General features: G+C 38.7%; 1 protein-coding gene across 3 annotated transcripts in view; it reads right to left on the bottom strand.

Moving 5' to 3' along the window:
• NAV2 (neuron navigator 2) overlaps nucleotides 1–15,089 on the bottom strand; it is a 222,954-nt gene that overhangs the window by 151,914 nt on the left and 55,951 nt on the right. For all 3 annotated transcript variants that reach the window (XM_051621396.1, XM_051621397.1, XM_051621398.1), the window contains exons 2-3: nucleotides 8,384–8,501; nucleotides 3,824–3,876 (exon numbers count right to left, since the gene is read on the bottom strand). In XM_051621396.1, the coding sequence (XP_051477356.1) occupies nucleotides 3,824–3,876; nucleotides 8,384–8,501 (171 nt within the window). The remainder of the gene's footprint in view (nucleotides 1–3,823; nucleotides 3,877–8,383; nucleotides 8,502–15,089) is intronic.

The following is a 15,089-nucleotide window of genomic DNA, read 5'->3' as shown; positions in this document are numbered from 1 at the left end:
CTTTACTCAGCTAGCTCCCCAGTCACTGCTTCTCCAGCTGATAAGGATTCTTCTCTTTCCTTTCCCTTACTCTCCAAATTAATGTTCTGATCTTTCAAACATCTTGTTCTTTGCCTTTTTCTTATATCATCTAATCTTTATCATTATCTCGTCTGTTATGATTTATTATTTGCATGCAGCAGGTAACAGAACAACATCCTTCTCTGTCCCTCCTTGTTGTGCTATGCAAAAAGGATGTATGAATTCACAAAATCATAAAATGCTCAGGTGCCAAACTGTGCCAAAAATGTTGCTGTGAAACTTCTTGCAAAACCTGTGACCATTTTACACCATGTATTTCTTCACAGAACACAGCCCCTATAGAACAAAATTTCTACAGGCTGCCATTGCACTTGATATCTGCATTTAACTCTCTTACATACACTATTTTTGTTTGTTTACATTATAATTTTACAAATACAAGTGACATGAACCCTTTTTACAATAGGTAACATTCAGCACTCCCAAAGGCACCTCCATCAATAAGAATATTCTACACCATTCTAAAGCCCAGATTCTGCAGGATGCCAAATGCTGAGCTCTAATATCATCCCCAAAATGAGAGGGACAGAAAGCAACAAAGGGAAGGAAAGCAAAGAAGAGGAGGACAGCAAAGAAGGGGAGGAAAGCAAGAGATCCATATTTTAAGATATATTTTAAAATAGATATATATAGATATATACACACATATGTGTATATACACACCCTTTTTTAATAGATGTATATAGAAGTATATATAAAATAATAACAGAGATAGCCCACCTCAGGCTTATTGATCTCAGACTTTTTTCAGAAGCATGTAAGACAGAAAACTGGCCATGTTTTACCCTCCTTCACTCAGTTATCAAGAACCATGCCAATATTTTCTTGTGCTTCATTCTAAAAACCCAAATGCAGTTGTGGTGACAGTCTTTGAATCTTCTTGGCCCCAGAGCCCACGCTCCATACTACTACATCCTCTCTTAACCACAGGATTTTCTGCTTGCCAGCTGGAACTCATCATCACAATTGTAGGCTTTTGTTAGCAGAATATCTACAGTACAAAAACATAGAGGTTTGGGGAAAAAATCTCTGAAGTAGGTCTTATGCAGAGGACAAGACATAGAGTAGTGTATAATAGATGATATAAAAGCCAGCCAACTTATCTGGGAGCAAAGGAAGACAGGGATACTCCCCACAGTAGAGAAACCAGACAAGATGATGAGGAGGGATAGGTTCTCACCTAAGTGATTTTTCATGGAGGCAGTGGGGGTCCTTGTCATGTCATTTCTGGCATTTGGACTAGGTTGATAAGCACTGATGGTCCCAAATGGTTCTGCAGTACTAACCTTCATTTGACAAGGCTTATTATTAGCACTGGCTTTGAGCCTGACAGCCCAAGCTGTCTCTAAGGCTCAATTTGGGCAGATTTGTATGATGCTCTCCAACACTGTAGCAAAGGGAACAACAGCAATGCAGAGACCTGATCTGGCTCCGTGTTGAGCTCTCTAAGGTTTGGCAGGTTTTGCTATCTTAGGACTGTGCCCCATGGAAGCCAACATAATTGCTTTCACACCCCCTTTAATGGGCTTGGAAGGCACAGATTTGCTCCAGCTTTCTAAACTGACACATCTGGCTGGATCTGAGCTGGCTCTTCACCATTCAGCTCACATGTGTCTCTGCTCATGGAATCTTGAGTCTCCAAATGAGATAACTGCCACAGGGGAAAGGACTTCTCTTTAAGCTCCATTGTATTTCTATTTAATCATGGAATCATTTTCATTGAAAAAGGCCTTTAAGATCACCTAGTCCAACTCTTCCTGTAGCACTCTGTAAGTCTACCATTAACCATGTCCCCAGGCACCACATGTACACATCTTATAAATACCTCCAGGGATGGTGACTCAACCACTTCCCTGAGAGCAAAATTAGATCTTCATTTATGGTGCCTTTTAAATTTTTTTTCCCAAACCTCCTCATCTGAGATGCCCACCTTAGAGACATTACAATATAGGTATGGACGTCTGGAAACTAAAGATTAATTTGAAAAAATAAGACATCAACTAGTTGAGTGCTTGAACTGACTGGGTAGCTTTGCTTCTGTCAACCAGAAGCACCAGACACAAACACCAGCTCCCACACTCTGGAAAGTGGTTGTGAGCTATATTAACTGGGAAGTGCATTAAACTGCAAAGGATGAAGACCACTGTACCTTAAAAAACCACAACAAGCAACAACAAAATCCAAAAACATTGCAACGTATGCATATTGCAAAATATTGATGTTCTTATCCTAGTACCTCTCCTGTAAGATGACGAAGAGCTCTACAAGCATGTACACTTAATAAAAGCAAAGCCTGCTCCTGAATGAGCAGCCAGAATATCATGGGAGCCTCAGAGGAGGCAGCACAGAGCAAACCTTCTTTCCAGCATGCTTCCCAGCTCCTGACCCAGCACATGCCCTCTGCATATAACCAGACCTGACACCTCCAAGCACTCTGCAGTGTGCATCCAACCACCCAACAGAACAATGCTGCTCTTCCCTGAGAATAATGACTTAACATGACTTTGAGCTACGATGTCCTGGAATTCATTATAGATTCCAGTCCTGAATGAAATTCAGTTCTTACCATACACTTGTGGAACATAAAATTATAGTAATTGTCAAAATTTCCTCAATTATTTATAACCCAGACAGCTGCTGTGGCTACAGCAAGAATAGCAACCTACCTCTTCAAAGCAGTAAAAAGTAGCCATGATCAATCTTTTTAGATGGTTTGCTTTTTAGGGAGCCTTTGCTCTGTGTGTTTCGGTAGGATTGGGAACTTCCAAGAAACAACATGAAACCAAAACAGAATAGCAGACAACAGTGTGGTTTCTGCCTTAAGATGGCAAACTCTCATCAAATCTTTAATCTTTCCTTTAACTATGCAAGTCCCTCAGCCAGGGAGGCTGGGGCAGTTGGAAACAGAGTCATGAAAATGAAGAACATTAAAATAGCTTCAGACAAGGGACAGGTAGGCACACACCCCAGAGGGAGCATCTGCAATGCAGAGGGGACATTTTGGAAGTTGTATTGTAAAATGAGGGGTTTTTTTCTGAAGATACAGAAGAAAATAACCTTCTTTAAAAGATCATAAGTTTTAAGCACTTAGGATGCATTTTGAAAATGTAGTATTTGCATTCTCAGCACAGTTCTGCTTATAATTTTAGCTTCACCAGTACTCACAGCAGACATACTCTTGAGGTGCTTTTCATTTTACTGCACCAATTTTTGGTTCTTCAGTATTAAACAGTATATACAAGCAAGATACACAACAACTTCTTTTACAAATTAAAACTTACCAGTCAAAACCAAGCAGCGTACGTAAACCTTTGTAAAGTTTGCAATTTGATTTTTTTTCATTTCTTGTGTATTACTAATGAATTTTGTTTCTTTTCAAAGGATATAGGGACTTTTAATCCAGCTTTAAAATAAATATCTAATTCAGGTTTTGCAATACTACTGCCTATATACAGGAACAACATTTATTTTTATATATTCCTGACTAACCATGTGGTATTTCAGAAATATAAAACACCAATGTAAGAGTAATATTGATTGTAATTATGTGATAAATGATAAGGCCTAATTCAACTACTCTGAAGTACAACGGGGCAAGCACTGTAATATTAATATTCTCCAGATCATACCTTTGCTCTCATTAATTAAAAATAGTGATTAAAAGTCTCAGACACTGAAGTCCCTCACTCTCACTCAATATCCAGCCATGTACACAGAAACAACAGACTGCTTTACTACTTACCATTTGAGATCTATTTTTTGGGCAGCCATTGATGTCTTCAATCTTCTCATTTGCTGAAAAGCAAAAAAAAAAAAGAGAAAATAAAGCAAAACACTATACCAAGGATGATTATTCCAACTAGTCCCAGAGCTGCTGGCTAAATAAAGGGGTCTCAGATTGTAGTTGTCAAGTCAAAGTGCATGTGTGAAACACTGAGACCCATCAAAAAAAAAGCAGCTGGAGTGTTTTCTAGTGGGTCATGCCTCCAGAGACAGCTGGGAGCAGAAAACAACTGGTCTGACAACATCTTGTACAGTGACGGGTGACTCCTTTAAACTACAAAAAAGACTTAAACTCTGGAAATGGAACCACTGCTGGGTGGAAAAGCAAACACTACACAGCTATAGATGGTTGCATGTCAGTTGATTTACTTGTAAAGTGAGTCTATTTTAAGTCTAGATAAGGAATTTATGATTAACAACTATTTCTTTTTTAAATTATTTGTTTCATATAGCACAAACCACAAGCCTACTTTTCCAGCTTCCATGGCTTACATGCACTGTAACTTGCAGAAAAAGATACAGCTTCAATCTTTGAAGTCCCAAGTGAAATAATGGTGTTGAGGTGGTTAAATGTTGGCCTTAGAGTCTTAGTCGGCTCAGTCTCACATTTCAGTCTTGGGCCCTGAAATGACTTCTGTGCTAGGCTGCAGAACTAATTATAATCAAAGTTCATTTTAGTTTTCCCACAGCTTTTTAACTCTAATAAAGGTGGGCATTCAGATCCCATTTGATGAATCACACAGATTCACTGCCCCATTGATTCTTATATTAAAAGCTATATTTTTCACCTTCAGTTAGGAGTATCAAATTTGGCACAGTATTCCAAGAGGAGTCTTAACAAGGTTAAACAAAGAAGTAACAATGTCACTCTTGCCTGATACTCTCCTTTTTACACATCAAAGTGTCACAGCAGACCTTCATGCCACAGTGATGCATTGAAGAAGTGATGCTATTCTGAAAAAGGCTGCAGCTGAAGCCACTGTACTGTTCCTCAGAGTGGTCTATCAGCATTTACACACAAAGACCACACGTTTCTTTCAGGAATGCAACCTCAGATTTGGTTATACAGAAATGAAAAATATTACTTTAAATCTCATTTACAAATCCTACTCATCCATCTTTTAATATTTACTATATCTCACTTTAGTGTCATGCAGTATCTCTATCAATTACATTTATAATGCATTAAAAACCTGATAGCTGTGTTCCTATAAATTTACATGGTACATAATTATTACTTGAAAGGAGACTAATGAATTGCTGAATGAGTTTTCCCTTGTCTGGGACACAGGTACAGAGATACCTCTAACAACCCAAATAATTTTGTTTATCTTCCCTAAAAATAGAATGTTTTTCCCTAGTCTGCTAGAACTTCCAAAATGTTACACAAGGTATTTAAAACCAATGTTAGCAAACCATCAAGCATATTACCTGGCTCCTTTCAAGCTCTTGTATGCAAGCTATCTAGACTCACCTACTTAAAACTGCCTGTTAGCAACTTGTTTCAAAGATTCAGCTGCCATACAGTATTTGACTGAGGTGTTTTTTTAACTAAGCAAACACAGAAACAAAATATTTACTCAGCACTTCTACGCTTTGTGGCTCTTGCTACAGGCTTGGAGGGCAAGCTTGGTTCTAGGGCTGTACACTAAAGCTTAACCCCATAAACTAACAAATACACCCTGCTGTAACATGGGAAGATTAATGGCAAATGAAGATGAAAAGCCACCTTACCTTTTTCTGTCACTAGAATATGCCCATCACCTCCTACAATGGTGTATTAATTGCCCAGCACAACACTGATGTGCACATTGTATTTCTTATTGGAACTTTTATTCAGCTAAGTATTTAACAATAACATAATGTCTGCATCCCCATTTATAAAGCCACAGCTTTGGTATCTGATGTCACTTTGGTTGTATCCAATCAATTAAAATACTCCACAAAATATCCTAGACATCAGCAGGAAAAGTCCTGTCAGCCTGGGTTACAGTTTAATTTTAGCATCGATCCTAAGTCTTGAAAATTGAAGGTTCTCACAGGAAACCAACTGACAATTCAATATACTACCAATTCCAGAGCACACACAGAGCCACTATCTCTGAATTCATGAATTTAAATATAGCTTCTGTGCTTATATGGCATTACTAAGACATGCATTATGTACATATTCTTTCATAGACTCATAAATTTTAAACTGAAATAAACCAGACTGCTATGAATGCATTTTGATTGACTTGCAAATAGAAAAAAACTGTCATAATAAAATGCTTCTATATCATTATTAGCAGTTTTGAAGTATGAAGATTATCTCTTCTGAAGTCAAATACAGTGATGTTTTGTTTCATGTCTCTTTAGATTTGCTCCTTGTTTGGATGGTAAGGCAGAAGAACAACCTAGTTGTTACTAATTAAAAATTTTCTGTTTAAATATGCAGCTATTTCAGCCAAGAAAGGTAAGCAGAAGGGATCTGGATCACTATCTCTGCATAATCCTTAACTCTTATGGAGTCTTCATTTAAGTTTTTTTAAAAAATCACATTCGTTCTGTTTCCAGCTTTAGATATTCAGTAGTATTTCAAGATGCAACGTCTGTGATGTAAACCTCAGATGGGGAACACAAGAAAAATTGCATCATTAATAATTAAACCTGAATAAATTTTGATGGCTTTGGAAAACCTCCGGATACTCCAGGCACATGACAAAAAGGAGGAAGGATCTTCATGTCTGCTTTTAACCAGAGCACACCATAACATAAAGAAGAAAAGCTTCTCCTGCACTGCAGGATGCTTTCTTAGTTCACAGTCTTGTAAAAGCTTGAATTTGGCAGGCTCCAGTTAAAGCTGCTTCTAGGTGTGAAAGTTATCACCATCTTTGTGACAATGAGATGCAGTGTGCCCAGGGCCATCCACAGTAGATACAAATGACTTATTCTTCACTGTTAGTTTGGAGGATTAAACTGAGAATGTTTAAATATGAACTATCTTTCACATGGAAAACATTATCTGAAAATGACATCCTTCATGTTGCACATGAACTTTTGAAAGCTTGCAGACCTAATCTTAAATATTAGCCAAAAGGCAGCTCTGAGAATGGCTGAAAAACATAAAAAGGGGAATTAAAGCAAAACCAGTAGCAAGATTATTTCTGTGTATCTTAGAGGGAGTAATTTGAATTACACAGGAGTTGTCACAAGTCAGTAGTCAAGCAGCTTCATTTAAACACTTGGTACAACTGAGTTCACATTTTGATGGTGGGTATTCTTACATGTGTCCTCAAGGAGACTTTTTCTACACGAGCATTAACACAAAGGAGCTAGGGATGTACCAAAGGAATCAACCCCTCACTGTTCCTGGGCTTCCAAACATCTTCCCTTTTATAGGTAACAGATTTAGGATGAAGCATTGCCCGCAGAGAATACCCATCAACACACAATCCATTCCTGGCCTGTTTTTATACATCTGTAGCAGCATGGTGGGTCTGTAGGATGCTTCTGAGATCTACTGTTGCTCTACATCACAGAGACAAAATAATTTTTGATGTATTTATTCCAGGGCAGCTCTAGTAGAGCTATTGGAATGGATGCATTGCAATCTCACTGGTGAACAGGGCTTGCAGATTTGTACCTTAAATCAAGGAATGAGCTCATTTACACCATCTCAAGCACATATAAATATGCATGTACTGATGACTTGTTACTTCACTACTGTCTCCTTAATTTGCATGTCAAATCTGTCAATTTGCTGCTAACAATAGTTGTCCCAATTCCCATTAGCAGGCTTTCCCGATTCCATCAATCTCCACTGGTCCATGCATGTGTTTTGTGTCATCCCAAGCACCAGATGGATGAGCCTCTGAAGGAATTAATGAAGGATCCAGGCCCAAGGGAAGAGGGAAGATATATAACTTCATATGGGGCCAATGGGGAAAACTGTTTAGAACCTTCATTATTTACAAATATTAGAGAGAACTAAAACAGAGGGAACTAAAGCCTTTGTAGAACTGGCCCTATGTCTGAGACTTGCCCTAATGACAAATGTTTTTCCTCATTTCAGAATGCATTATGAAAGGTTTCTTTGTCTGCCACATACAATTTATACCTTTTCCTTTCCTAGCTGCATATGTGGATTTTCTAAATCCAGCTGGAGGGAGGATGTTCTGCACAGGAGGCCAGTATCACTGCGAATTATGTCCAGACCAATCCCCCACAGGTATCAGATCGGCTCATAGCATTCTAGCCAAAAAAACCCCAACCCCTCATCACGAGATTTTTTAACGTTCAGTTGTGTGGAGCAATCTTGCTGTATCAGAAGATCTTACCAGCAACATCAAATATTTTTCCACTATGCTTTGAGAGAAGGCTTCATTGAATTAATTAGCAAATCTCTGAAGGAAAATTTTCTGCGTAATTCCCTGCAGTTTGGTGGGATTTCCCACCCCTGTGTTTATGTAGAAGATAAAGACAGTGAATTTCTGAGCCAGTTGGTGGAAAGCTGGGACAAAAAAAGAAAGTCACTCACCTACAACCTGGATTATTTCAGCTAACAAGACTCCATCAGTCACATCTTGCTGAAGATCCTTTATCAATCTCTTGTGACCAGATTTTGCTAGATAGTGATTAGCCCAATCCGTATAAATCTGTCAGGAGAATGAGAAACAAAAACAAATTTTAAGTTATAACACCAAAGTTAAAACTGGGATTTCTTTGTTCCTCTCAGAGAGGCTGATTTAAGATCACTGCTTCCTTTGCTCTTTGAAACAAGTCAACAACATTAAATTCGAGGCATTGTGCAGATCAAGTAGGCAGCTTATTATTGTATGGCTTCTTTTATTCAGAAATCTGACATCAAAGCTTGCAAAAGACAACAGCAAGCTCCAGAACAGGTTACAGCTTGGATGGAGCATCAGGTGCTCAACTGAATGTTCAATGGCAGTAACAAGCATGTAGAAAAGATTTCATTTTCTACCCAAGTATTTATTTGCATGTTCCCTTTGACATTTCCTCTTTATATCTGTTTAGAAATTTTAGATTCTTTTCCACGAGCCACTTCTGACAGCTGTTAGCATAGAGCAATCCCATTTTGAGGAAACTCCCTTCCTATATTACCCCTCAAGCCTTTAAAGGTCTTAAAAATCAAGCAATTCTAAGAAATTCTATCTCACAAGTTAATAGGCCTATTAAATTGATTTTAATCTCTGATGTAAACTTCTAACTGCTGTGATTTATTTTAAAATATATTATCTGACAACCAAACAATCAAAGCAGTCAAAATCTCTCTTTAATTTGCAATCAGTACTGCTCACCACCTGCTAGAACAGCTTATCCAAGATCACCAGAAAACTTACAAATCTTTTCATTCTAAGTTACCAAAAGAAGGAAAAGTACTTGATTAGGAATTTCTGATTATGAATGAAATAACATTTCCTGACAACAACATTTAAGATAAAACTGTTTTAATGTGACCTATTTATATTCTGAAGAAATAAAGCCAACTAAATATCAGTATTTTACCTTTAAATAACCAGACAAATCTCAAGATTCACCCCTTCTCTCAAGAGTGTCTAGCACACGATACACTCAACCCAATTCAGTCTACCAGTAAGCAGTAGAGTCAGTGTGCTCTCTAGAGCCAATCCTCCACAGTTCCTAGAAACCACCAAGGAGCAGGGTGTTTGTTTGTTGTATAAATTAAAGCACTGTGTTAGTGACAAATGCCTCACAGGAGTGACTGAACCACTGACTTGGAGGGAAATGTCTGCACCAAGTGTTCAGTCTCCAAAAGCCCAGAAGCTCCCCCTGTGCATCGCCCAGAACTAGTCTACCTTCACATCTACTGACAGACGGGAAGAAAAGGGGACAATGAGAGGGGCTCTAGCCCTCGGGGCTGTGATTCCCGGGCTATGAAGTTTCCTATCCCCAGCCTTAACGAAGCAGATGGAAATGATGCGCACTGAAATCAGATTTTGTCTGCTTAACAAAGCATGGCTGAAACAAAACATGGGTTTAAAGCCATTCCTTTTCCACCACCTCACTAGTGGGCTATGCAATCCCCATTATCATTGTGCATCAAATGCAGATCCTTTCAATTACTGACTGACTACTATCAGCAAGCACAACCATGGCTACTAATTTCTGAAGCATCTTTCGCGTTGCATTGAAAATTAAAAGGCTGATGCCTTTCTCCTTCACGGGATGCCCAACTGAAAAGTCAAATATTTGCCACGTGGGACAGAGGAACCTGGATATAATATGAAGATTGCAATTTCAAGCTCCTTTTGCACTTGCTGATTCAATGTTAACGTGATAAAATCAAGAACAGATATTTTTTGACTAGAGCGATTTCGGTTAAAAAAGCTTCATTTGTATTTTTTAAAAACCTGTAAAACACTCCTGCTAGGAGCAATAAACAAATCACTCAAAATCTGAAACAGATGTCCCCATCACATATCCCCTATTCTCATCTTCAGAACAGGGGGGTGTGCACTTCTTGCGCCAACAGCGTCACAGACTCGAACAGAAAAACATGCTGGCACACCTCCGTGAAAAAAAGCAGAGCTGAAAAACAGTTCAGTGAAATAAACACCAAGTACACAAGTGATTTCCCTAGCTGACTGAAAAAAATAAAAGGAAAAAACAAAACCCTTCACACTTTGCACAAACCAGACATTGTTTTCCTTCACTGCTTTTACAAGAAAACATTTTCCGTAACAGGAAGACATTTTTAAAGGTCCAACAACTTCAAGGAGCTAGGATAGACTTCACCTGTTTTTCTGCCACACGGTTCTAGATTGCTTATCTACAAGTCGAGACAGGTCAGGAAACAGGTTAAAATCTACTTCACAAGTGCAAGGGTCCCCTCAGCCCCCTTCACCATCACTGTGATTTAGCTGACAATCAACTTATCCACCACAATAACCGAGTTTCTTTTCATGGGAGGGCTGTGATGAATGTCCTAGTCTATCACAGAAGGACTTCCAGTAAATATAAGATTACACTTTGATGTATCAGTTCCAGCTTGGATGGTCGCCATGATGCAGATCATCAAGCGAATGCTTGGATCAGCCCTAGAGCTAACACAACACAGAAGAGAGGCAGAGCAGACCCCACCTGGCAGAGCCTGAAATTACAGCATCAACAAGACCTTGAGAGCAAGTGAGGATTGATTCTGAAGTCAAATAACAGAGAATGCATGGCTGGTATTGCAACACCGCTGCTTGGCAGCTGTTTCCTATTGTACTAATTCCTGCTGCATCCAGGAACACTAGACCTGATATTCAGACCCGGTAAATAAGCAGAACTACACCAAAGAAGTTGCAAACTCCTCTAACAAATCCTCCTGGTAAAGGAGACAACTTGAAACAGCCTCACACACCCACTGCCTGATTCACTGACTCCAATAACCCATCAAGAAACTCCCTCTGGCAAACTATTCTACTTTGTGCTGAAGTCAATGTCTGTGCTTGGTAACAGAACTGAAAGCAGAATTTTTATGCTCATTATAAAATGTTCCATTAAATGCATCAATAACACATACCAGTACAGAGAAAACATTTGTTTCTGGGGTATTTTAAGGGTGTGGAATATTATTTTATTCCACCAGTTGATTAGGAAAGCCTTTTGCAGGAAAATATAGATATAATAAACCTTTGATTATCCTTTATTATTAATTATTATTAAAGGTTATTACCTTTATTATACCACATTATTTTGCAACATGCATAACATGCTTCTTTTTTTTTTTTTTTTTTTTTCTTTCCTTTTCTTTTAAACTGACTGGACTTTATATTTACAAGCATTTTTATGGATGCAGTATTAGTCAGGCTTATTGTAGTAGCTCTTCATGCTGCTCATTTTTATGGCATATATTAAGCTAATTATGGAAACTTGCCAGGATGTTTTCAAAACCTGTTTGTTGCAAGTCTTTGTAATGAACTACACAAATACAATTCCTGATGTTTCTTTTCCTTTTCCATACAAACAAGTGAAAAAACGTCTAAGTGTACAATGGCTGCTATTTCCAGACACATCAAAAATGTTTCAAAGCACACCATGTTTTCAAATGTTCAAAAGCAGGTAAATGTTGGGGAAACAATAATAAAAGAACTAGGAAAACACTGCTGAGAAACTTTCCATTCATATATGTCTACCCCTGCACATGAATTTCAAGTGTTCCTCAGGTGTTTTCAGAAAAGAGGTTACAAAGTCACACTTGAATATTCACATGAAAATAACCTGAACAGTCACCTGATTGAAAAAAAAAAAAATCCACAAAAAAAACAAAATCTTGCAATATGAAATACTGGATCCACTACAACCAAAGACAGACTGCCTTACTATATATATATATATATATATATATGGTGTTTATTTCATATATATATATATATATATATATGAGTATGGGCTTTTAGAACCTTTGCAGTGATTTCACACAGCATGAAAATCTTTGGAAGCAGCTTCATTATTTGAGTTAATAAAATCAAGTGAAGGACATGATGTGGGCATTATCACCATAAGCAGTTCTTTGTGCTCGAGATCAATCAGTTTAATGTTTAACTCAGGTCTAAGTTCTGGCTTTTGTTAAAGGTGGACTCAGCTGTTTGGTAGTTTTGTTGTTTTGTTTTTTTCCCCCCCCTCTGTAGCCTATGATCTTAGGAACCCAATTATCTGGGAACAAATTAAATATAAATGTGACTTTGTAAAAAATTTCTCTCATACCTCTCCCTCCCCCACCAATCCATTGGGTTTGAATGAAGAGTGTTACAGGTGAAGACTGATCCCCTCAGGTTTGAATTAAGGGCATTACAGATATACATTGATTTTGGAAATATTGAGTACACTGTGAGTCATAGCTAAAACATTATTGCACGAAGTAAGTAAGTTTAGAGCAAAAATACCCCCAAATCCTAAAGCTGTGTGTAAAGAAAAAGGCCCTTACCAATCAGTAGAACACTAAATGTTTAAATTCAGCAGGGTTTCTCCCTTCTCCCCTTTCTTCATTGTTACACCTGCTTGTTTAAAGCAGATTTCAGATAAAAATCTTACTTGCCAGCTCAGGGACCTCTGCACTTCCTTGTCACTTGGAGGCTGGAGTAACATTTCTGACTGTACTGAGACCACATCTCTCACTCCCAGAGCACCCCTCACACCACCTGCCCCATTGTGAATACTGATTCAACAAAAAGGTGCCTTTTGCAGAGGGGGTTGTTTCTTCAAGACCATACAGCTACCACTAAGCACTTGGGGAAGGTTGGGGAACATACAGACCAGTAAAAAGCAGAAACCCTGAAGCTTTTGTCCACTTAAAATTAATTCATACAGACTTTCTAACCTTGGAAAAATCAACCAAAAAGCCCAATAAACCAGAGCTTGCCTAGGTAGCCATAATAATCTGAAGCTGGCATCTCAAACCACAGCATTGCTTTCTCCACATGTCATTTTGGAGGCAACAGGCTGATACTTGGGTGCTCAGACTGCTATGGGCAGGCTTCTGATCTGCTGGCAGACAGAGCCAAACACAGCATCCACAGGACTATATTCCTCTGTTCCACAGTCAGTCAACCACAGGAAACAGTATGTGAATAAAATAATGAGAGCAATGAAGACAGGAAGATCCTTTAGAGATCATAAAGGAAACCCAGTATACCCATGGACCTTCAATTAGATTAAAGTGCCAGGTAGTATCTATCATGTGCTCCAGAGTCTCCTTTAAATGGAATTCAGTCCCAAATGGGAACATGAGATCTACCCAATGTTTTTTGCCTCCTCATTGGTATTCTGTAATATGGTCCTCATGAAAAGGCAAAGTTTCACACAAAACTACTTGAAAAGAATTTCCCTCTTCTATGCAAGTAATAGAACATGTGCCTGAACCTATTCCTCATTTCCACAAAAAAATTCTCATTATAATAAATGTCCATGTACATTTTCAAACCTTTATTTCCCTCACTCACCATGTCAGTTCCTAACTAATCAGACTCTGATTGTTTTCTTCCGATAATTATAATGAATTAGGCTCTTGTGAATTTGGTAACAGCTGAAGAGTATATTTTTGACATCATGGAGCATAATTAGAGCAGAGCAAAGCATTTTTCATGACTGAATAGCAAGGCTAGTCACCCTGACCAGCTCCATCAGAACACCCATCACAATGCAATGCCTGTGTTGCTGCTAACCAAACCACACTGCATACAGGAAAAAAAAATACAGCCCAGAAGATAAAAATAGACACATCACACTGAGATGATCTTAATGAGAATGCCTGCAGTCGTTAAAATGCTACAGGGAGGGAGGAAAGACCATCAGCTACTCATTGCTGCCCAAAGTAATGGGGTTTACACATGCAGAGTCATGAAATCCTAATTTTTGACTGGTAACATTAATTGCAGTCTCATGCTGATCCCTGCAACACTCCAATACAATGATCTTCTTAATAGATATCACACTGCAAAGCCCAGAGTTAAATAGCTAAAGTCCAGGGCTTAGCTGAAAAACTCATCCCTCAGAACCATCTCTGGCTCCAAGGGAGCACCCTGAGGGCAACAGCTATTTTCAAGGTACATGGAGATGATGGCCCTGACAATAACATGGCAGATATTTTGCTGAGTTACTGGCAAAAGGACAACAAAGAAACACATGGTTTAAAAAAAATAAATACATGTGTAATGGCATTTGTCACAGATCTTTTATCAGCAATTTCTTCCAATTTGTGGCCCGTTTGCCCCTAAATTCTGGAGAAAGTCAGTATCTGTACATCCACACCATGACACAAATCCCACTAAAAGGGCAGTACTGGCTCTTGTAAAACCACTAAAGCTTTGTGCTACTATCCAAAAGACTGTTTGGGTGTTTTTCCCTATGTAAGCTCTTGCAAGAGAAAATAAAATAAAATTTTTAAAAGGTGCTGAAAAAGCAGGGCACAGAATGCCACAGGATGTGTGCCCACATTTCTCCGTATTAATCAAAAGGTTTTAGTGGGCTTTGAGGCAAGAGCTCTACCTGCTCCTTTTCTTTTAGAATACTGTTAAAGGTATGTAGAGCATGGAATATGAACCAAATTAAAAACATGCTGTCTTTAGGCATGCTCACAAGTTCCCAGTGATCTCCAGCCCAGAGGTGGACATCATGGGGGAGGGCAGCGAATGGTTCCGTAGGAATGGACACATCAGCCTCAGGCTGGGAGCCTGGGGACTTGTTTACTCCATCCTACCAAAACCTTGGCACCA

This window comes from Apus apus, chromosome 5 (genome assembly GCF_020740795.1).
Source record: "Apus apus isolate bApuApu2 chromosome 5, bApuApu2.pri.cur, whole genome shotgun sequence".
In the NCBI taxonomy this organism is placed as follows: domain Eukaryota; kingdom Metazoa; phylum Chordata; class Aves; order Apodiformes; family Apodidae; genus Apus; species Apus apus.
This window is presented reverse-complemented; position numbering and strand designations above follow the sequence as displayed.